Source organism: Anser brachyrhynchus, assembly GCF_964034855.1.
Source record: "Anser brachyrhynchus genome assembly, chromosome: 7".
NCBI classification, from domain to species: domain Eukaryota; kingdom Metazoa; phylum Chordata; class Aves; order Anseriformes; family Anatidae; genus Anser; species Anser brachyrhynchus.
In genome coordinates, this window is record NC_137701.1 from 27,083,664 (window position 1) to 27,107,356 (window position 23,693).

The 23,693-nt window shown below is 43.2% G+C and overlaps 1 protein-coding gene across 8 annotated transcripts in view; it reads left to right on the forward strand.

Annotated features, from left to right (window-relative positions):
• Positions 1-23,693, forward strand: part of SEMA5B (semaphorin 5B) — a 270,791-nt gene that overhangs the window by 202,973 nt on the left and 44,125 nt on the right. For all 8 annotated transcript variants that reach the window (XR_013954042.1, XM_080601339.1, XM_080601337.1 and 5 more), the window contains 4 exons: positions 826-961; positions 4,552-4,759; positions 6,958-7,165; positions 22,090-22,207. Coding sequence is in view for 7 of the 8 variants with exons in the window: in XM_080601339.1 (XP_080457465.1) it covers positions 826-961; positions 4,552-4,759; positions 6,958-7,165; positions 22,090-22,207 (670 nt within the window). In the remaining variant the exon portion in view is untranslated. The remainder of the gene's footprint in view (positions 1-825; positions 962-4,551; positions 4,760-6,957; positions 7,166-22,089; positions 22,208-23,693) is intronic.

The window sequence follows — 23,693 nt, forward strand, 5'->3', positions numbered from 1 at the left end:
CCCTGCAGAAATGGGCCCTCCATGGCTGAAATGGGCCAGCAAAGGCCAGCGGATCTGGGTGCAAGTCTGCCCAGGCAGCATCACCTCCCTGTGACAAATTCCCTGCCAAAGAGTCCTTCCTGCGGTGGCATTTCTCTCGCCATGCCTGCTCTGGCTGGTGCATGCGTGCGTGGGGAGCAGCCTGCCCCAGACAGATGCTGCTCCCGGCTGGGAGCACGAAGGAGTAATCACTGAAAACAGAGGCTTGCACGTATTAGCAAGACATTTTTGCCTGCTGAGCTGCCGTAACAACCAGCTTGGTGTGCACTGTCATTCTGTCCCTCCCCCTGCCTGTGTGCATGCTTGTGTATACTTACAAATAATATATATATATATATATATATAAACATTAGGGCATATATTTTATAGCTGAAGATTTCAGGAGGCTGTAGAAACAGGCTTTCACCTTGAGAAACACCAGGAGATTAAAAATTATGTTGTTTGTAATCAATCAAGATAGATGGGGTAGTAAAAAAATAAAAATAAAACCAGACGCAAATAATCCATGCAAATTAAACTGTGTTCACCTTTCATGTCAGAACTACTTCCGTGGCCCTTAAATCACAGGCATTTTAAAACCAAGCTTAAAATTCATTCTCAAAAATTGTCATGCAATTCATTTGCATTTTACAATTTATTTATTTATTTTTACTCCCTGTGAGATTGGTATCACTGTACGTCTACCTAGCAATTTACATGTATTTTATCTGAGTGAAGCTTGATGTCTGTTATGATGAAAATGTCAGTGTTCTAATGATTAAATTGATTTTTTCTCCCCTTTTCCAGAAACAGCATAGCTGCCTCAGCAGTGTGTGCCTTCAATCTGAGTGCCATTACTCAGGCATTTAACGGCCCTTTCCGTTACCAAGAGAACCCTAGATCAGCCTGGCTGCCGACGTTAAACCCCATCCCAAATTTCCAGGTACTGCTTCTGCCCTTCAGTGTGCTCCAGTCCTTTTAATGTTCTATCACTCCACTGGGTTGATTCTTAGGGGGGCTTATTTTTCCAGGAAGACCCACAGTGCAGATAAACAATATTTTTCTACCTTCATGAGTATCTTGGTCCGTGGAACTCCTTGCCACATGTTATTGAAACCATGGGATTTATGGGAAAATTTAAGTGTTTTTACACATAAGGATGTTCAGAGCTTTTATAAGAATGAAGAGTTCAAAATACCTGTGGGCTATAGGTGGTCTTCTAGGTAAAAATTTTGGAGGAAAGCTTTTCTGCAGGATATATCACTGGAATGTCCCCACTGAGAAAAGCCTTGCAAACCACTTTCTGAAACAAGCAATACTGGCCTGTGGTGCGAGCTGCATCAGGTTAGATGGAGCCAAACTCTGACACAACAGGGAAAATCCACTCTTCCTACCCTCTTACTTCTGTTACACTCATCACCGATATGTGAACTCTGAGCATATGGTCCTCACAGGGGACATATCCCTACCAAAGCTTGCGGATTCAATGACTGTAAGCTGAAGCTGACAAAGTCAAACTAGAATGGAGACATTTTAAACAAGACATTTTAAAACAAGAAAGGTAATTAACTACTGTGACTGCGTAAGGATGTGATGAATTTTCCATCACTTAATGGGGCCCTGAAGGCAGCCAGTGTTTCTGTGTGAGATGGATGTCTTTCCAAGACACGATAGCTCAGCCAGAAGTTATTGACATGTTGCAGAAGTAAGTAGTGGAAGAGGCCAGATGGTCCTTCTAGCCTTAAAAATCTTTGGTTTTATGAATGCGTAGTTTTCCAGGGTTATGGGTTAACGCCAATTTGATATTTATAGAACATGATAGTTGCTTTATGCCCAAATTCAGTCACTGCAGCACGAAGTATGAATTTGTGAGCCCCAGACAACCTGAGTCCTCTGAAGTGTGAGCCCCTTTTACAGCTCAGCCCCTTCCCACCTGGGGAATCCTAGGGAAGACAAACTCATCTTTCTGTCCTTGCTCCTGCACAGTGAATCCTTTCAGCCTGATTGTGTGAATCTGGTTCTGCTTTATAATGGCAAAGGTGCTGAGGCTGCCTGCAAATGCCATCTGCCTTCAAAGTGGTGATGTCAGAGACCTTCCAAAAAGGACTCTGCAGTCGGCTGAGATCACTGCAGGAGCAGATGGGAGGCAGGTCCATGCTGCAGGCAGGGACACGCTTGTGTTCCTGCTGAGGAACCTGACTTTCTCCCCCTGAATTCCCTCACAGCACCTGAGTGAGGGCTTCTGCCTCTACAACGTGGGACAAGTTCAGGCTCTTGATCACCCCCTCAGCTTGATGCACTCAAAACCAAGAAACAAAGCTTTGCTGAAGGCCCAACCGTGTTAAACATGACCAGGGCTTTTTTTTGGTTTTCCTTCATTTTGTTTTTTTTTAATTTAAAGGGAATATTAAGGTTAACTAAGAATCAAAGACTTTCTGTCTCTTGCTGGACTAACCCAGGAGGAATAGAAAAGGACTTTGGAAAGCATTTCCATGTAGTGAAAAGTATCAGATAAAATGTGGAGTGCAAAGATTGCAGCAGCAAGATGAAAAAAAAGGGCCAGGGAAAAATAAGGAAAGGAAAAGCAGGTATGTGGCAGACAAAAGGAAGATTGCAAAAAGAGATTAAGATGTTTTTCAAGTACAGGAGGAACAGGAGGTCAGTGAAGGGCCTTTAGGAGATGACAAGGGTAATTTAGTGACAGAAAGAGGCAGATATTGCAAAAAAATTAAATTAATTTTTTTGCCTCAGTGTTCACAAAGGAGGATGAGGGAAGGATGCCAGATTTTTTTTTTTTTCTTGCGGAGAGGAAGGAGAAATACTGAAGGATATAGAGGATCAGGGCAGTGCAGATAATCAGGAAATTAGAACAAAACAAAATAAAACCAAACCAGAGGGATGCTGTGTCAGCACACAGGCTGCCAATAGCCCAAAAGGATTATCAGTGACTTGATGAGAATAGAAAACAAAACCAACAATGACATTCCTGCCACTGGGATTCCTCCTTCAGTGATGCTCTAGAAAGAAATGAGAGTGGAGAGAAAAGCATCCAAAGCAAGGCAGGAGTGTAAACCAGAAGGAGTACGGGAGACAGGAGAAGAGATGCAACTAAAAACCCTTTAAAACTTGGGATGAGACACTAATGAAAGAAAATGACCTTTGCAATAAAAGTATTAAAACTCATCTGAAGACATATCAAAAAAAAAAAACAACCCACACTGATACTTATCACACACTGATACTGATCCTTAGTCTGGGTACTTGGTCCAAAATGCTAAAGCTAATAAACAAATGGCCATATTTGTAGATGATGTGAACTAGCATCACCCTGTTCACTTAATTCACACAAGCTCCAAGATATTGGTGGTGGATTTTTGGACAAACCAAGTTGTGCACAACTGTGACAAACGTGTTTGTTGCTGAAATGAGTTCTTAAAGGTTTGACAATTGTAGGACTTAGTACACCAGCTGTTAGGATTCATATCGACCGTGTAAATGTGAGCTAAATTCCTGTGAGCTCATTTTAGCACATCGTAAGAGAAGCTCCACATGGTGCACCTCTGAAAGGCAGCCACACTGCAGAGTTGCTTTGATGCATATTGAGAGCATGCACATGGGAAATTTGTACACTGCAGCTGGGATGCTGTAGATCAACATCCTAATTTGCAGTATACCAACTTCCCTTCCAAGGAAAGACCAAACACCTGGACCCAAAAAGAAAAAGAAATTTGTGTGTGTGTTGTTTTTCTATCTTCCTACTGAAACTGTGAGGATCAGTTAACGAGAGGTAGGCCTTGAGCTGGTGTTTAAAAGACAGAAGATAAACTCCCTTCTTCCCCCCTGTTCTGTATGGACAGGGCGTTGAGTCCTATTCCCATGCACCCATTGATGCTGGAGGGTGGATTCACAGAGGTCAATCTGCCATGGCCTGTGAAGACAGAAGAGCTGTGTGTGGGGAGGGGGTGGTTAGTGGCCGACCTGCCTGGGTTAAAATGAAGCTGGAGGGGTCTGTTCAGAAGAAGGAACGTAAGAGAAAAACAGTTTGGTGAGACGGGTTCTTTGATGAAAAACCAACCAGTTTTTCGATTTTTTAACCTCCATTTTTTTGCACATTATACAGACTGAGACGCCAGGTACAGTCTGAAGATTATTTGAAGTGCTCCAAGGATTTATTACCACAAAAACTTCCTTTCCATTGCTAGCTTTAAATCTCTCTTTAATTCTTTTTTTTCCCTCCTTAGTTTGTTAATGCCTTTTGCCCTTTGGTGTGCTGGCTCCAGGGCATCACAAGGGAATGAAACACCACAGTGATGGTCAGTGAACCGGTTGGGAGAAGCATTTTTAGTGGACTACAGGCCAAAGCTAGCCATTACCCAGGCTAAGGGCCTGGTCCTGGGCCCCTTCACACAGACCTGCCTCCTCAAAAAATCACCAGGGCATGACTGGTTGAAATCGAAGCATTTCAGGGTTTGGTCTTGGGCTACTGGCGTGGGGAGAAAACGCAGGTGATGAAGTTCAATCTTCCATGTTTAGTGTGGGACGCTGAGTGATGACAGCCCTAACAAGAACCTGACGGAGAGAGTCCTGCAGGACGCGCAGCGCCTCTTCCTGATGAACGACGTGGTGCAGCCAGTCACCGTAGATCCGTATGTGACTCAGGACAGCATTCGATTTTCCAAACTGGTGGTTGATATTGTTCAGGGGAAGGATACTCTCTACCATGTGATGTATATCGGGACAGGTAAGAGCACCAGGGCTTAAGAAAGTTGCCTCCATTTGCTCGTAGACTTAGCAGCCCTGGGAGCCCGGTCGTGGCACCATTACACAGTAGTTATTCAATATCATTTTGGCACAAAACTTCATGAAAGTTAGCTTGCCTGACTAAATCAGAAGCAGGATGGAGGACTTGAAGCAGAGTCCCAAGTGAATGGGCCATAAATCTACAGCGTGTTTGAAAACAACAATAACATTTTTCTTCCTTTTATAAAAACATGTTTCAACTGATCAGCCTAATACATAACAGTGGGAAAGAGCAAAGGTTGCTAAAATGTTCTGTGGTTTTATGCACATAAGTTGCCTCTCTGCGCTATGATATACTCATCTCTAAATAATACTTAACTTCTAGGCTTGCCTGAGGTTTTAATTGTTTGTGTTTGCATTTCCATGTGCCTACTGGGGTACAAGTCCCTGTGCTTTCAGGATTGAGCATGTGCTCAAATGTGATGCAGATGGGGAAGCTGAGGCATGTGTGCTTTTGTGCACAGCGAGGCACTGGTAGTATTAAGTGGGTGATTTGGGTTTCTTAATTTCTACTGCCATCCTCTAATGAGGAGGACACACTGCCTCTTCTGAAAGGCAGAGATCTCTTGGATAAATGAAAGATGCTAAAGAAGGACAAAGTGTTACAAATGGTTGTTTTAGCCCATATCCATTCTAATCATAAAGGTTAAATTAAATAGTTAGATTAATCAGAACATATGGCCAGCCTCATGGGTATAATGTTGTTATCCTCTATGGCAGAAGCTTTGACTTTAGAATAAGATGGATTGTCTCCATAAGTGTTAGTTTAATCTCAGATCTGAATGCAGAGTCATTGCTTCATTCTCATGTTACCGTCTTCCCAGACTGTGTCATAATTTATCTAACTTTTACCTCCACTTACTTCAAAAGTGATCATCTTTGATGTCTTTTAGTAATGTTCCCACTGTGGGAGCCTCACTGGACATTGATTATAACGAGAAGATTGTACTAACATGGAAATATGACATGGTTCTGTTATTTTGATATCTTGATATTTTAAGTGAGGAGTCTCAGTTTCAGAGCCGGAGAGCTGGGATCATTTCTGCCTCACATCACTTGTGTGGAAAGGTCTTCTGCCATTAGATCAGATTCTTATTCACTGCATTCTGGCCCTGGTTAGTGGTGACCAAAGATGAAGCTCTGCTGGACCTGAAATGTTTAACCCATTCAAATGCTTAAGCAGAGACAGCCCTGCTCAGAGGCAGCCCTGAACACAAAACCCAATCCTCAGAAAAAAAAAAAACAAAGTTGTTCTCAGACTTGGCCTCAGTCTTGTTCCACCCTTAAGGTTCTGCTAAGTGAAAAAAAAAAAAATCTTTGCATGGCAGCCAACTCCAGTGCTGTAAATTGCTGAGCTTTGGCACCAATACAGAAGTTATCTGGATAGAAAGATTGAAGTTCAAGAACAGTCGGGACTGACAGATGTCTTCTGGGGTTTTAATGAAAAACAGTGTGGTTACCCCCTTTTCCCCAGCATAGATCTCCCACACTTTATCGGATCTTTAAATTGTTTGGTTAAGAGCACTGTGAACACAAATGTATATGTTTCTGCATATGCACTGCTGATGCCATAACATCCCCTCATCGAGCTGGCAGGTTGGCTTCTTCCAGGAAGAGGATCAATTAGACCCGTGACCCATGGAGTCATTACAGAGGCCTCTGAGATTTCCAGCAGGGCCTCTGCATCTGTTGTCATTTGTCATGGCATCACATCATACTGATCTGCTCCATAAACCAAAAGAAATATAGACTTTGAGGCACCAGAAATGATCCCTGCTATCTCAGGTCACCTTGTTGTACAGCTCACTGGTAACAGGACCAGACTGATTTTGGCCTCAGTGCTCCAACTGGGAAATATTTCCAGGTACTCACTCTTCAGATGGTTCATATCTTTCTGGTTTGCCATTAAAATGCATTCCCAGATGGTTTCTCTAATATCTGAGAACTGCTGAGGAATGTAACCATGTAGTTGGGGCACTCTGTACCACGGGCAGCAGGTGTGTTAATATTTGTAAGTGACACAGAACCAGGTTTAAAGCAGTTGTATAAAGATGACATTAATATTTCAGTCTTTAGGTAGGTGTGACGTGAAGTCAATGTCTCCAAAATTTACTTGTGCCTTGTTTCTTGTTCCAATAGAGTATGGCACCATCTTGAAGGCCCTTTCTACCACTAACAGGAGCCTGAGGAGTTGTTATTTAGAGGAAATGCAGATCCTTCCTGACGGACAACGGGAAGCAATCAAGAGTCTCCAAATCCTGCACAGCGACAGGTCGCTCTTCGTGGGCTTAAATAATGGAGTGCTAAAAATTCCTCTGGAGAGATGCTCCATGTACAGAACAGAAGGGTAAGCAAATTTACAGCTCTGATATATTCTACTTCAACTTAAATGAAAAGCACCAGGGAAACGTATTCCAGTCTGATTTGGTGTAGAATGCCTTTTTTCATCACTGCAAGACAAAAGACACCGTTGAAAGTGCATCTCCTGATAGATACATTCATGACAGGCACAGTGAGAATACGCGATTTTTATTTTTTTTAGGTAAATATTAATTAATCTTCATCAGAAATTAATTGTATTTTTACCAAGGAAGGACTGGCAATATTTACTTTTTTTTATTATTTTTTTATCTTGACATTTCACTGTTGATTTGTTGATTTTATTAGCTCCATGTGTTTTGCTGGCTGTAGGGCTGCAGGTTTCTGAATTTGGGTTGCAGCCAGCCTATTCTTGCTTATCTGAGTGATCACCTCTCAAACATCTGATGAGGCAGGGCTGGGCTGCATGGCCACTTCTCATTGCTTTTGGAACCCAATAGCTCATTTCAAGTGTGACACCTCCTACACCTGGATAGATTCTGTGTCTTGATTGCACCTTTTAAAAGGAGTAGGAAAAAAATTTTTAATTGTCAGCCCTGGCTCCAGAGCAGTTCTCCACCCAGAAATGAGTGCAGAAGGCTTTTGGATCTGAACAATATCCCCCTTTTTAGCAGGTGAACCAGTGTGATACCAACTGATTGAGACATATGCTCCCTGAGAGTGTAGTGGGGTCTGCTGTGGGTAATTGCATGTCTACATCTCTAAAAACACTCTTCCCTCTCCTCTCATGCCTTTGCCCTGCTCTTCTTGATGAGAGTTTTGTCTGAAACTGATGTCCTCTGTGCTAGACAAGAGGAAGGAATTTGCTAGCACTGTCTAAATGGACTCCCTCTTTCATGGCCTAGTGCAAGACGTCCCTGTTCTCTGGCCAAAAAAATGATACAGAAAATGTCACCATCATTTTATTTTCAAAAAGTAGAGTTTATCTATCAGCTTGTACCAAATTCATGTCTGTCTAAATATAAAAGTGCTAGCTCTTTCTGTTTTTGCTGAACCTCTTAATTACCCTTTTGGAAAATGCAACTTGGTCATTACTGCAAGTTAGACTCAGAAGTGTTTAATGTGTAAAGGTTTAGCGGCTTATACAGAGAGGCTGACACCGAAGTGTTTAGTAAGAGAATCACAGCTGGAAAACGCCATCCCATCCTTAGCCCTTAAAAGCAGAGATTTGAAAAGGTAGAACATAACAGCTGTCCTCTTCAGGCTGTCCTGGAGAGTTTCAGTTTCAGAATATTTATGTGTGTATACATATATATGATCCAGTTTCAAGAGAAATGAGTTCTTCCTTTTCTTTCTTTTCCTAATCTTGAGTTCAACTTTCCGGTAATTTATAGATCGTGTCCCAGTTTCAGCTTGTGTAAGTACTCTGTGTGACAGTTCCATTAAAGCTCAAATGGGTGGAGGTTTGCTCAACTGCCTAAAAAAGGAACAAGCAGGAAAAAAAAACAAGAGTGGTTGGAGGGTGCCTCACAGGAGCACCATCTACTTAGGACTTAAGGGCCAGGGCATCATCGCCTGGTGGTAAAACTTTATTCCAGCATGACTAGTTTCATACTTCTAAGCAATGTAAGCCAATCACTGGTCTGTACCACATGAGGTGTGGTCTTCAGACAGCATGGTGGGTTGCATACACTTGGCCATGTGGGAGGTCAGAATTTGCTGAATTCCAGTGCTGGCAAGTTGGTGTGCGTGTGGAGATTGTGATGGGCTCTTTGCTCCATGGCTGAGTCTTGTGGAGGGGCTGTGCATTTGAAAGAAGGAGGAAAAAAAAAAAGAAGGAAGCTTAGGAAAGCCAAGGAAAGCTGGTATTTATTTATTTGTTTGAAAGGATGTTTGTGATATCATTATTAATTTTTAAGCTCAGCTTTTTCTGTAGGAAATTATTCAACTGATTTTTTTCAGCTGCAAATATTGGAAACCTTTTTCCCCTTAGCATCCTGGCTACACAGGTGATAAGTCAACTTGCCCTCCTTTGTATTTCTTTCCATGTTGAACTATATCGAGAGGGATGTTTTAATTTCCTCCAGTGCATTCCACCTGGCACTTCTCCTGGGCTGTGATTTATTGCTTATTGTTGTGTCTATGCTTAATACATGCCAATATACAGCTACCACGGAAGAAAGGGTTCCCACCCCTGCAACACCCCCCGCTTACTTTTTTGTCATGCTGTGACTTCTGGACTGTCCTCCCTGAAAAGCTCTGGTTTCAGCAGTTTTTATAATCTAATTGTTTTGATGGGGGCTCAGGAAGCTTTGAGCTGAGGGAGAATTTGTGCCTCCCAGGCAGGAATACCACAACACTGTTTATTTTCTTTGGCTCTGCCTCACGTTATCAGGAAACTTTTCAGCCTTTTACATCCCGGGGGTTGATGTGGGTTCCCGATTGCTGACTTAGAGCTCTTGCCTTCATCCTGCCTTCTCCCTGCAACAGGCAATCATGTATCGAGGGGAAATTGATCCCAGAATCAATCCTGTCCAGCAATCGTTGCTGTTGTGTTGCTTTAAACCTTGGGGCTTGTTACCAAGGCTCAGGGAAGGGGCAGAGGAAAAAGCAGCAGTGAAGGAAAGAGATGGAAAAAGGATTTCTGCCATCTCCTTTACTATTTCTTTATTGACACAGCACCAATTTAATCTCTTAAACGGTGACCAGTAGCTCAGCCCCATGTCTTGATGTAGTTCATTGACCCAATATATTTCTGGGTGTCTGAGCAGTGCTTTGTGTTTGCCTACTGACCTGTCTCAATCTGTCTTTTCAGGACAGCCAGTCTTAGCAGCAGGGCAACAGGAAGACATCTGTAATGTCAGCTGCCCAAATTTACAGGCTGGACTTGGCTGCAGGGACCTTGCTTGTGTGTGTGTTTTCCTCTTGTGCTTCAGTATGCCGTTCCCCACTCTCGCTGGAGAGTATTAGGAAGATGTCCAAAGCGAGCAAAACCTGCAAGCCCTTTGAACGTGCAGTGTGTTTTGAAGGCTGCTTTGCTGGGTGGTAGCTTGGCTGTGCTTGCTGCTGGATTTTGCATGGCTTTGAAATCTTTTTAACCTACCTGCAATTTTCAAATGAGCTTGGATTTTTACCTCAAGTTGCCCTCAAGCTTTGGGGAGCGATATTTGGAGAGCCAGCATTGCAGCTTTGTCACTGACACCACCGTATCTCTAGAATGTATCTGAACAAAATCCTGGATCTGAATTGTAGAGGGGTGAGGACTAAAGATCTGGAACATTATTTTCAGGTGGGGCCTATCTACAGGAATTGTTTAGTAATATTTTCAAAGGGTAGGATGAGATTATTAATTTTAGGAATTGCAGTCAGACAGGTAGTAAAATGAAGCTGGCTGTTTAGGGAATATTTTGTGATCTGTTTGTACTGCCCCTTTGAAGCATCAGGGCCACATGCCTCTTTGCACCCTGAGGCTGGCCTCAGAGTGATATTGTAGCTGTTTCTTTATTACATATTCAAATGAGCAGAAGAAAGTGTGTTTGGGGCTGAGACCAGAGGGTCTCTTAAATATTCTGCTCTCTCAGTCCTGAACGGTTTGTCTTAATGCACTTGATGATGATATTCATTCTTTCCTCTTCCTTCTTCCAGTTTGCATAAAACCTACAGTTCGCAGGTTTGGGATGCAGTTTGGTTGCACAATGAGGTTTTGAGAATAGTTTGGATGGTCTGTCCCCTCCCCCTTGTGCAGTGCTCATGTGTGGGCATCCCATCAGGCTGAGTGAGTATTACCTTAGGTCAACCTCGTGGCAGCGGAGATGCTCCTGCTTCTGAGGCCATGTGGAGCTCCAGATCCTCTTGCGTGCAACTGTGACAGTCTGTCATTTGAACTCTGCCTGCTTTTTGACCCTGTTCCAGGGAGTTTGCTGTTGAGTTATGCTGAGCTTTTGCCCTCCTACTTGGCCTAAATTCTGTTGTGCATCCCCTCTGGCCATGGTGCTTAATGCAAAGCTAGCAGAAATGACTCAGCTGACAAGTACTCTTATTTGCTGACTTGAGATCTGTGTGAGAAACAGAACTCACCTCTAAATAGCTCTGGAACCATGATCAGACAACTAAGTACGTGTAGGTGAGTAACTCTTGAAATGGCTTCAGGGACTTTTTGGAAGAAAAGGGTCAGCAGCCTCAGTAATGAGGCAGAGTTTTTTGCCCTCCTTCTCCCTTTTGTACTACCTGCCTTCCAAAGTGCAGAACTGCAATTCCAAACAAGGTCCTTGTACCACGTCCATACCACCCTTTAAGGGATCTGAGATATCACCTGGGGCATTGCTTTGGTGTTTACTGTTGTTGCTATTTTCTTCTTTTTTTTTACTCCTTCCATGGTACAAAATCCTCTGTAACAAAAGAATGAAGCATTTGAGTTTAAGACTGCAAAAACAGACTTACAAAAGTACCAGATTTCAGGACTGAAAATGTTGGGGAACTTAATTGCATGAATAATACAGTCTGAGAAGAGACCTCAATATTTCCATCTTTCAGGGAAAGAGTCAATTGAATATGGGCTGGAAATCCTGACCTCTTCATCAGAGTGATGATAGTTCCTCCAAGGACAAACAAGTAACGATCACTGGGTAAAAAGAGTGGGAGAGAAAATGGTAAAAGGGGTAGGGGAGGAAATGAAGACTGTTGTTCAGTGCAGCCCAGCAACCAGCAGATCGCTGAGGTGACATTGATGCTTTATTATTAATCAAAGATCTTGAACATCCATCCTCTTCTTCTGAGCTGAGGCTGGCCCAGATTTTGTTTTGAAAATATCTCCTGGAAAGTTTTGAAAAATATCTAGCACATTGAACATCCTTTTAAAAATAGAGGCAGAAGGAAAGGTAAGATCCTATGAAAATGTTATTATAAAGCTTAATCACTGATTTCCATCTGCTTTGGCTGATTTGGCCTCTCCAAGGTTAAGGAAATTAGCTAATTATTGTGCCACCAATAATTCTGCAAGGCTTTGGGAGACTTCATAGGCAGACAGGAGAGTATTCACCCCAATCCTTTGTTATCTCCAGTATCCAATAATACATCAGAATAAATCACTAAACATCTGGTTTGGCATTCTGGTTGCATTTAAGTAAATAGCAAGACTCCCACTGACAGAGAATGAAGACATCATACAGAACCATGATCACTAAAGCTCTTGGAAAGAATAAAGTTTGGTAGATGAAATGGATTTGTGTTCTTTAAATAGAAGTGCAAAATTATACCATTTTCTCTATCCTGAAAACACATTTGCATCTGCTGTAGCAGGCAATTACTCCCATTTTCTTTAATGTAGCTACTTATATATGTAAAGCTAAGCACATCCATACTATTTGCAGGATATGGACCTCTAGGATTGGAGGGGATGGTACAGGTCTAAGGAGAGTGATTGAAGAGCTTCATTTGAACAGTCTCGGAAAGGGACGTGGCCATGTGTGTCTGAAACTGGGAAAAAAGGTGGCAAGGGTAAGCAGTAAGGCAGTGAGCAGGGACATGTTTCCAGTATGATGCCAGAGAGATTGGTTTTCAGTTTCATCTTGTTTGACATTATCTTTAATGGCATGGAAGAAGAAAATAGCATACTTTGTAGATGGCATTTGAGTACAAGGGAATCTCAAACAGCAGTGAGGAGAGACATGCAGTGTGGTACCGGGAGGGAAACCAGCACGAGGCTGTTTGAGGAATAAGCCTGTGCTGAGATTGCTGGTGCTTGCATTACTGAAAAGGATAGGGCACAGGATGAAGGAGTGAAAGGGCCCTGCTCAGAACCAAATGAATTATTACAGTTTTTAGCATTCGTATTAAATACACAAACCAACAGTAAGCTTTACATTCATTTTAAGCTGTCTGCCTACTTTCTGGGCGCTCACTTTTAGCTCTGAACAATGCAAATGACCCTGAATGAATGGTGCTGTGGTAGAAAGAAAACCAAGCAGTAGCAGGAGTCTGGGGCTGTTCAACTGCTGAAACAGATGAAGGTCACTTCAGAAATTGCCAGGTAAAGTCAGATAATTTCAGGGCTTCTGCCTCCTTACTGTCATGACTAGGTTGCAGATTTGTTTGGGGGGGAGAGCTTTGGAGTTGCTGGGAGGGAGGAAAAAGCAGGGAGGTTGAATGTGCTGAGGTCTTTTGTTTGCTCCTTATTTTTAAAGCATACTGCCCAGGTGATTTGCTCGCAAGATCAAGAGTGGTTTAGAATATGGATCCTTCGCAAGACCTCTAGCAGACTGGCTTTAGGCCAACTCAGATCAATGATGTCTAAAAGTCGTTACCATCTGATACCTGCTAGGTGGGCTGTGTGAAATTAGTTTCAACACAGCGGCGACTGACAGGAAAACAGGTAGTTTTCTTGGAATACATAATGTTAAGATGACATTGATGCTACTGTTATACAAACAAGATTAATAACTGAAGCTTCCAGCAAGCCCCAGGGCAGATATCCATTGCTTCTGTCAATTCTTGCAATTTGCTACTATTAGGTCATGAGATTTGTATTCTAGGCAGTGGTCGTATTCAGCAACGTGGCTCCAGATGTCTACTGCCTTACTGCTGCCATGGCTGCTTTGCTTCGTGTCTCAAGCTTCCAGCCTGCATTTTCAGTGTAAAACACAGAGGTGTTACAGAAGTCCGGCGTTACTACCAGTTGACTGTATTGCTACAGAGGCATCATCAACTTTTTATTAGGAGATGTGCTGTTTTGCCTCTTTGGGGAGGAAAATCTGGACTTAGAGCAAATTTGTTGTTGCTGCTGTTTTAAGTATAAAATATAAATACCTGTAAGTGCATAAAATATGTATGGGTGGTAGAAAAACATGTTGTTGTACTTCTGCCTGGTGTCTTTTACATGTCAGAACACCAAAATACTGTACATCTATGAGAACACTCCAGTCTGCACATGGGTAGGGCTGGATTTCAAGAATATCCATTTATTTAAGCGATGCTGTCTCTTGCTAAAAAGTGGAGTTGATGTTGTTTGGTGGTGTTTTTGTAGCTACATGGGAAAAAACAATGTAGACTACATTGGCAGGGCCATTTTGCCCCTTACACGGTGTCGAAATAGCCCTGCATTAGTGAAGGGATGTTAGATCCTTAGAGTTGCAGTAGGTAGTCTAATATTTATTTGCCTTTTCTAACATACATTAACATACAAAGGGTCTGTCGAATCTGTATCTTGTTGAGCAGAAAATAATTACCCAGAGCTTAACAAAATCCAACTTTCACAAAATCCAACTTTCACAAAGGAGCTGCTTGAATATGGATTATTTTTCGCAGCCTGGGTGATAACTGTAGACTTTTATTATCACTTAAATTTCTTTCTAAGTTTTCTGCCTTTGTAATTTTCTCTCCCTTCCTAAGTTGCCGTTTTAGCATTATTTTTGTCCTTAAATCATCAGCATCTTCTAGAAGCTACGTAAAGCACCTGTCTGTCCCCCTAGCAGTAGATTTGCTCATCTAAAGCACCCTTTTTCCCGGATCCACCTACAGCGCCAGACTAGAGGAATTTGCCATGTTCACACAGAAGTCTCAGATCTGCAACCACAAAGCAGAAACGCAGGAGCAGAGCACATCTTAATATGACAGCTGCCTTCAGACACTGACTGACACAGGGCAGAGAGAGGGAATAACACTTGAGTGCACTGATTTGCCCAAGCTGCCTTTCCAAAGGATGTCTGCTCCACTCTGCTTTTTGCCATATGGCAGCCCTGAGGGGCATGTTTTCTTAAGGCTCAAAAGTCTGCTGAGGCTAGGAAATGGCTGTGCTTCACAGTCCAGACAAACATGCCCCGCATTCAGGAATTCCTTCCGGCTATTCCTTTCATTAGGACTTTAATAGTAGCCGAGTCTTCTCGTGGATGACTGATCCCATCGCTGGTAGTCAGTGGCCCCCTGTACTTCTGTTTTTGTTGGAGGTCAGTTTTGTTTGGCACAGTGACAAGAGTGTCTTTCAGATAGTGTTTATGGAGCAACGCTTACTCATTTTTTTTAATAACCTGTTTTACTGATGTAAACATAAATCCAGATTTAATCAGAATTTTTCTTGTGATGGCATTAATCTTCATATTTGAATAAATGCAATGTTGTTTTATTTCACAGCTTTAAAAATAAAAATAAACACCTATCCAATAAAGAAGTCACTGTTGCTAAAAGATGATGGAATGGGATGTCAGAAAGTAAGAAATTGAATAGTTGTATAAACTGTACGAGGCCATAATCTATAAGCTGCAATCGATTAAAGAGATATTGAAAACAGTAAGGCAGGAGGTGGAAACTAGCAAGTCAAGGTCCCTGACATGGAAAGGAAAATGAAATGAAACTGCCTATGAAAAGCCTGTGTCTGTGCATTGTTCCTTTCAAATAAGCCACGTGTGTTCAGCTCACAAATGGACCTCAGTTCTAGAGGTTGTTTTACACCATGGCTTTAATCTGTGTGTTCAAATAAATCGTGTGCAGAGCACCAGGCACTGATGCTAAGCATGTGTGGGTGATAAATTGCATACACACACAGCACACGAATGCTCCAGATTCTCTGTGTCCAGTATCAAATGCCGAAGTGTCCGGTATCAAATGGCAAAATACCGAACCTTCGCTCTTTAGATGAACATCAGCCGAAGCCCTCGCGGTGGCGGTACCTATGAGCAGCACTATGTTCTTCCTGAGCAGCGCCCCATTCTGCAAATAATGGCTTATGAAGTCTGTGGCTAGAAGTCTTGAGCAAAGAGCAGTAGCAGCTGGCACAGAATATGTTGCGTTCACCAGCTGAGAAATGAAGCTGCTGCTTGACCAGCGCCTGACTAAAGCAGCTCAGTTCCACTTGGCTTCTCTTCTCAGTGGGGAAAGATAATGGATTTGCACAGATCACTAACTCATCTCTGCAGTTTGAATTTTTAAAGGTGTCAAAATTAGGGGGATTGTTTGAAGGTCTGGTGCTTTTTTCCCTTTCTAATCTTATTTTCTTAAGCCACGAACATCCTTTTGATTCTTATTCCTCTCTTTTCATGCCATCTGGCTTTAGGGAAGACAGAAGTCCACTCTCCCTTGCATGGGCTATTGAGGTTGTCAGTAATTATGATTTGGTTGGCTGGAAGCTAATATGATTATTTCCATAGTTCAGCCCCTCCGCAGGTTGATAGCAATGGGACAGTAAGCTAACCTTGTCAGGAAATGCCTGTCTGCCAAACAGCCTCATGCTCGCAACTAAGTGACAGAGCTAAAACCCCCGTGTTGCTTACAGAGTGCTCTTCTCTCAGTTACCTGCTCGAAGAGTGGAGAAAACCAATGTGAAATTGTGGGATCTTACTCCCCCAAAAGAGCAAGGTGAACACATGCTGACCGTGCTCTTGAGGTGCTGAGCACGGATGAGCATAGGTTGCTCACTGCCTTGCAGGATCAGGCCTATAAATGTTTGCACTGCGTTATTCGGTTTATGGCACCACTATCTCTGTGCCTCTAATGAACTAATTGGTGATGCCTGTGGGATTTCAAAGGACTAGGTGCAAAATGACAGCTATTGTATCACCCTGACAACTATGATGTTCACCACTGGTTCCAAAAATCATCAGCAAAGATGCAGAACCCTCTCTTGGCATGACGGTGGGGTTTTGTTAGAAAACATGGTCTGGGAAAGGAGCTTCTCAGTCTCTGGGTCTACAGCCCTGCCTCTGCAGCTTGTGATGTCCTGTCATTTCATTCCTGTTTGCTCTTAGTCACCAAAAAGTAGTGAGAAAGAAGTAAATACAGAGAGAGGGAACAAAAGTGGGAGGGCATGCGCGTCCTGGCAGAGGAGAAAAGCCAAGTCCTGTAGTGTGAGTGCTCCAGGTGACAACTCCTTGGCTGTTGGTACAAAATGGCATGTTTGTGTGTACGAGTGGGAAGAAGCTTTAGTAATTCTTTCCTTCCTTTGGTCTGCTGAAGACTAATCTCTTGGGTCTGGTTCTATTGATTTGATGATCCATTTATTACACAGTCTAAAGCTTTTTAGCTCTCAGGGTAAAACAAGCAAAAGAGGAAGTTATCTAGACCCAGAACAAATTGAAGAGGGAATCAGAAAGTTTTGAACTACAGACATTTAAGTTTTAATGAAGATTTTGAAAGAAGATGTCTTTCAGGCTATTACAAAAAAGTTTCCAAATCCCTGTGTTATTTAGCTTATCAGAAGGCTGCTGTTGCTTTGCAATGCATTTTGGAACAGGCATTCTCTTTAGGAAGCATTGTGCTCAATGATCCGTCATTATTGTTTCTTTGGACAAATCTAGCCCACTTTAAAAGAAAGAAGGGAAAAAAAAAAAAAGATGAAGTCTGATGATGCCTGGTTTTCAGCGTGTAGGTGAGCAGCTCCCACACTGAGCTGAGCAGAGACCTCCTTGTCTGGCAATGCACCTCATTGCATGGTGCTGAGCAGCACTTCCCGAAGAAGCTGAAGCTGTAGCTGCTGCAGCAATGTCACATGCCTGGAGTGGGGAGCAGAGGTGGGATTAGGACCCAAGACAGGGTCTCAGCGGGGATGTGTGAGAGGAAGGAACCTTCAGAGACCCCCCCCGGGATGGCGCTAGGAGGACCTCTGTTTTATCCATGACCCATTTATATTTTAGGAGGATGAGGTATGCCCACAGGGACCAAGGTACTGGGCCCACCCCTCAGCCACACACGAAGGGCCCATGCCTCTCAGGTGCCTCCCAGTTTCCTACCTCTGCCTTTGGGTTCCCTTCATCTTCTCCTCCCTGATCCTTTTCCCCGTTCCTCTAAGGAATGGGAATACTGATGGAGATATTTACATGGCCTCATGCCTTACATGTCTCCAAGTAGCCCCTTGGGGCACAGGGAGCAAAAAAGTGCTTCTCCCTTCCTTCATGAAGCTGTGACTCTTCTTGAGGAGATGTTGGGCAGGATCAGAGTCTCAGTAGCAGAAGCCTTTTTACAGCAAATGCTATTAGTGAAGGCTCAGCACAGCCAGGCTTGAGAGGCCCTGTAAAAATTCTTTTGAGTCATAGCTAAGAGTTTCCATTGACTTCAGAGCACTGTGCTTTCTGCCCCACTTGCACAGTGATAATCCTTTGTGTTATCCCCGGTGACTGCGGTAAAAATGATTGCAATAGCCAACAACAGGGAGGCTTACAGCTCCCAGACAGCAGGCAGCAGGTGAGCTCTTATGAGTAAGATCTTATTTTCATGCAAATATCCTTAGTAAGTGAGAATAAGGAACCGGAGAAAAAAATAGCTTGAATAGGAGATACAAATGGAATTGTTTTTCAATTGAGTGTTTTCAGTGTATGCCATTATGCCTCAGATGAGACATTTATTGCAAGGCAATGAATTAAAGTGAATCGCTATTGATAGTAATGCCCTGTCATAATAAATCCAACCTCTTAGATATCCGTCAAGAGGTATTCTCCTGGGTCCTCACTGAATGCACTACAGTTACTAGATGGCCAGAGGGGAACTGGGGGCATGGACCGTGTGGTATCATCACCATCTCACTTCCACAAACATCCTACTTTGTGGGATTTCATTAACTAAGTCATTAGCATTAATACAGCCAGTGTTAACCTGCCACGCTCGGGTAGTCTTTTGGGATAATGGGTTCCCTCTACCTGTGTGAATTATGAAGGGAAATGATACTGTGTCATTAGTTCCCAGGGGCATTCCTAGCCTGCCACTGAGATAACCTTGCTGTTGTTTTCACTGCTGAAGACTCTATGTATGGTATGAAATTTTGGCCCCTCCGAGCCAATGGCTCAAGTCCCATGGACTTTGAAACATCAGAATTTCATTATAGCATGGTAACTCCTTTGTATCTTATTTCACAGTATTTACATAGTGCCCTGCGTGACTTTGGGACCGCAGGCCTGTGTGAGACCTTTTGGCAGTATCATAATGTGAAATGGTATTTACACATAAACGTTTCAATTTATTTTGTGTTCTACACATAGGGAAATACCTTGATATCTTTCCATTTTCCAGACCACAGTGCCTGATTTACTAAGAATGACAACGCATTTGTGAAGCATTTTGATCTGTGTGCATGCATACATATGTATGTCTTTTGGTGTGTGCTTGCTGGTGTGGTTTTATCACTTAATGACATAAATAGGGACATATATTCTAAAGATATTGTAAAGATATAAATTAGGGTGGGTTTTGAAGTGTTCGCTTAAAGTACTTGCCAGAAATGTTCTCTTGCAGTAATGCACATTGTAATGCTTTTCCTGCTTACAAAAGGAAAAAAATGGAGCAAATTGTGTGTAAGTAAATAACATTCCTCCTCACCCCTAAGTGTACTGCTGTCAGTTGATATAATAGGTTTCTTACCAGAGTTGAGGCAGATGAGTGGGCTCTGAATCCTGAAGGGAGGCAGACAGCATAGCTATTTTGTTTTTAGATTTCAAATGGTTTTGAGGGTCTGCCGTCAGATAGAGAGAAGTCCCGGTCTTTGATGGTTGTTAAATTACACAGTGCACGTTTTGACAACTCAGCAGAGCCCAGGCTCTGCCTGGATGGCAGCAGCAGCTGGGTGAGGATCCATTACGCCCAGCATCCAGAGAGCGGAGACGGCTGGAGCTCCCTGCTCCCAGGGCCAGGCTTTGGCCAGGGCCGGGCATCGCGGCCCTCCCACAGCTCTGCAGCTCCCTCGCCTGTGCCCATCAGCTGGAGACTGGTGGCCGGGGAAGGCGGGCTGAGCCACCCCAGTGCTCCATCAGGGACATGCAGCCCGCTGCTCTCAGCCGGGAGCAGCACATTAGCTACATGACATACATTACGAGTAGTGCCAGCAAAGTGGTCAGTGCCTAACCGGGATATATTGCAGCCTGCAGAGCGGCTGAGGGCTGCAGCACAGAACATATGGAGATTATTTCCTGAATTTATGCAGCACATGTTTTCCTATAAATTAAATTCAGAGAAAATGTGTATCATAATAGGGTGATGCTCACAACAGCCTTCCCTGTTATGAATTACAATGACCTCTCTCTGCTTGCTGGGCGCCCAGCAAAATGGCCTCATGCAGTTGGAAACAATAGCATGTACTCGGTGTCAGGGTCTGAAAGCGTGACCAAAAGCCTCTGTAACTAAAAGCCCAGGCTTTCTTCTTTCCTCATTTTTTCCCCATTGCTTTTCTCATTGTTATTCTTCTCTCCAGAAGCCGCACAGCTCCCTCCTGAAGTGCTGTTACCTAGAGGGTGGGCAGATGCCCCTGTGGCTGCTCAGTCACTGACTCGATGCTGACCTTGCCGAGGGGCTGCTGCATGGCAGGGGCAGCTCTGTACGTGGGGCAGCCCCATGGCGTGGACGGGGGCAGTGGGATGCCAGTAGGACCGGGGTGCCTAGCCAGGGTAATGAGCAAAACAGCACATGTCCCTTCTGCATCCTTGGACTGGGGATACAGAGTCTTTTCTAAGCAAATATTTGATGTTCTGTTGCCTGGGGCTGAGACAAAATCATCTTTGCCTTTTCCTTGGGTGTTTTTAAGCAGTTGAAGGAAAAATGTAGTAGACAGTCCTTGTAACTACCTTCCTAAAGCATGAAAGATAAAGTTATGCTCCTTACAGCTCACTATGTGAAATCTTTAGTAGAGGAAATGTCTTTCTGCAATGTAGGAGCAAACTGAAAACTTGTAATTAAAATATAAATATATACACATGTATATATACATGTGCCTATACATATATATATATATAAAGCAATGGGTACCAGACAACAAAACAATCAAGGGTTTGCTTTGGGGCAAATGGCTGTGGAGTCAGTACAGGCTGATAGAGCATTTTCAGCTGTGCTTAAGGGACATGCTTTTTCATTTGTGGCTGATTACAGGCTAATAGGATTTCAAAGATTTCTGGGAGGGAGCCGTTCACATCTCATTGCATTTGATTCCTTTTTTTTTTTTTTTTGATGTTTCATTTATCATACTGATACCAACCCTTAGAATAAATTTTATTACTCTCCCGTTTAGCTTCTTGAACTGAATTCTTCCCCTTCGTCCCTTGCTGCTGCCTAATTGGCAGTTTTCAAATCATTTGGGACTTTTGGAAAGATCCTGATGGCCCTTTTGTGTGATAGAAGAGAATGGATTATTGGAATAAAAAATAGTGTTGCAAATCTTTTTGGGTTTAGTCCTCTCTTCTTTGTCTTTCACTAACACATGCATGGTGTGGCTGGTACTGTTCTTTTTTCTTAAGGAAAATTAACGATTTGAAAGCGACTCATGGGAACAACCAATATAGCTGAATTTTATTGGTACAGACTAATTCAGTGACTGACCTTCTCTGTTCGGTGGCAGTAGGAACCCTAGTTATTTTTCTTTAGCGGCTCACATGTTGGGAACACACACTTAGCCTGTAAATATGGATTCAGGAGGAAAATGAATACAGCAGTGTTCAAAGCAGCCAAAAGCTTAGAAATAATGTTCTGCTGTGACTTTTCCAAACTGACATCTTGATGTTGGGATTATAAATGAAGCCATTGTTCCAGGAAAGGCCAGGACTAATAGAAAGCCTTTATTACTGGTCCATTGGCTAATTCTGCTTGTCTAACCCTTTTGGATGGACATAGTGTCAGAAAACATACTCACAGAGGTTGCTTTGTGTGAGATTTGGCCTGCTGAGTGATTACATGGGGGCACAAAGATATCTCAATGACAAGTGTTCTTTGACTAAAATTTGTAAAGTCATTTTCTTTCCCTAGGCCTTGGAAAGAAGTGAACTGATTTTTAATCTACAGTTTCTATGAGTGATATTTGCTTTGTGTCCTGTCACCCTTCTATTCAGACGTTCTCTCCTTCCAAGCAGGTAAACCTCTGCTTAGAAGAAATTGTTTCTTCTGCTGAGCCTTGGTACAGTTGACAGCTGTCATATACAAGCGCTATGCTTGAATATGTGTCTTTAGAGCTAGACAGTCTCAAAGAGCTTTAATCTTTTCTCTTTGCGCATGCAGGGAATGCCTAGGAGCCAGAGACCCCTACTGCGGCTGGGATAACAAGCAGAAGCGATGCACCACCATTGAGGACAGCTCCAACATGAGCCTGTGGACTCAAAATATTACTGAGTGCCCAGTAAGTGGAAATATTTTATATATGTACCGACATGTGAGTGTGTGTGTATGTGTAAAAGGAATATTGCAAGTGAGCATGTGTCAGCCTGATGAGGACTGGCTGGTAAAAAAGCGTTCAGAGCCTAGTGGCACATACTTCCTCTAATATCTGCGCACAGTCACTTGCTGAGAGCACAAGGACCCCCAATGTATTTATCTGCCCAAAAAGGGGGATCCCAAAGCAAGCTTTCAGTCCCCTTCATGCCCACCCTTGCTAGGTGGAGAAGGGTGGATCATGTTGTTGGGTTCCTGCTGAGAACCATGTAAACCCCAGATGAAACTTGAGGTGTTTCAGGGCTGCCCCACTGTCTGCACCACCTTACAGGCTTCCTTGCAGGATAGGGAGATGAGAGTCAGTGATGTACAGTGTCCTCAAGCAGCATTCAGTTCATTTTCCTCTTGGATCCCTGAGCACAGCCCATGGGATGACTCTGGTGGAGAAATGTTGCACTGGCAGGAAGAGGCACCTAGGGAGCAGCAGAGAAACATGGCATGTGTGGGTGGTTTGCAGGGGAACAAAAAGATGCATACCTATTAGAGAACATGGGGGAAGGGGGGAGTCTGTATGAGAGACAATATGAGAGAGTTCAGCTCTAACCTCAATTCAACAGGCCAAAGACCAAACCTCTGCGATATTCATGGTCTCCATGAGAGGCAGCAGTTAAGAGAAAGTGTCTGCTTGAATTAGTTTGAGTTGGCTCACCAGCTCCCTTCCCATCCGCCCACCCCCTTTTCTCCGACTTCAACATCCAGTTCCTGGCTGTGATCCCCAGAAACCACCTGGCCAAATTTAATTCCTGCTGCTTGAACCATACCTGGGAGGTGGTTGGGAAGGAAAACCAGTCTTATTAAATAAGTTGTAGGGATGGAGGGGAGGAGAAATTCTCATTAATGTCTATCTGCTTTATCTAACGACAATTAGCATGTTAATACTGATAAGTCCGGTAGACAGAAAGAGGGGGCTGGATGGGTTATATCTTCAGTATGCTATTTATATCTGGAGGTACTGTGATGTTTATTCCCCTTATCTTCCTTACTTCTCATATTTTCCCAGGAAATATTAGTCATTACTTCAACCCATCCTCAGCTTGGCAGGCTTAAGTTTTTCACTGCTGGATTCAGATGCTTGTGTGTTTATAACCCTCCTGTGTTGAACTGGGATGCAGCGCTTCTTGATTGCCCATGCTGTTATCTCGTCCTGCTTAATGCCTGTGTCTGTTGATAGGTGTGTGAGGTGTTAATCCTCTAGTTTGAACATGTCTGCTGTGGTGCACACTAGGGAACAGGCTACTCCAGATCATTGTTTCAAGGTCATAAAAATCCAGCACAGAATATACAGCAATGGCTGTTCTTGGGGTGCTAGTTTTACATTATTTTAACATTTTCCTTGTAGATTATTTTCCATTTAGGTGCTGTCATTCTGCTGCATACATCAGCTCTGTGCTCTT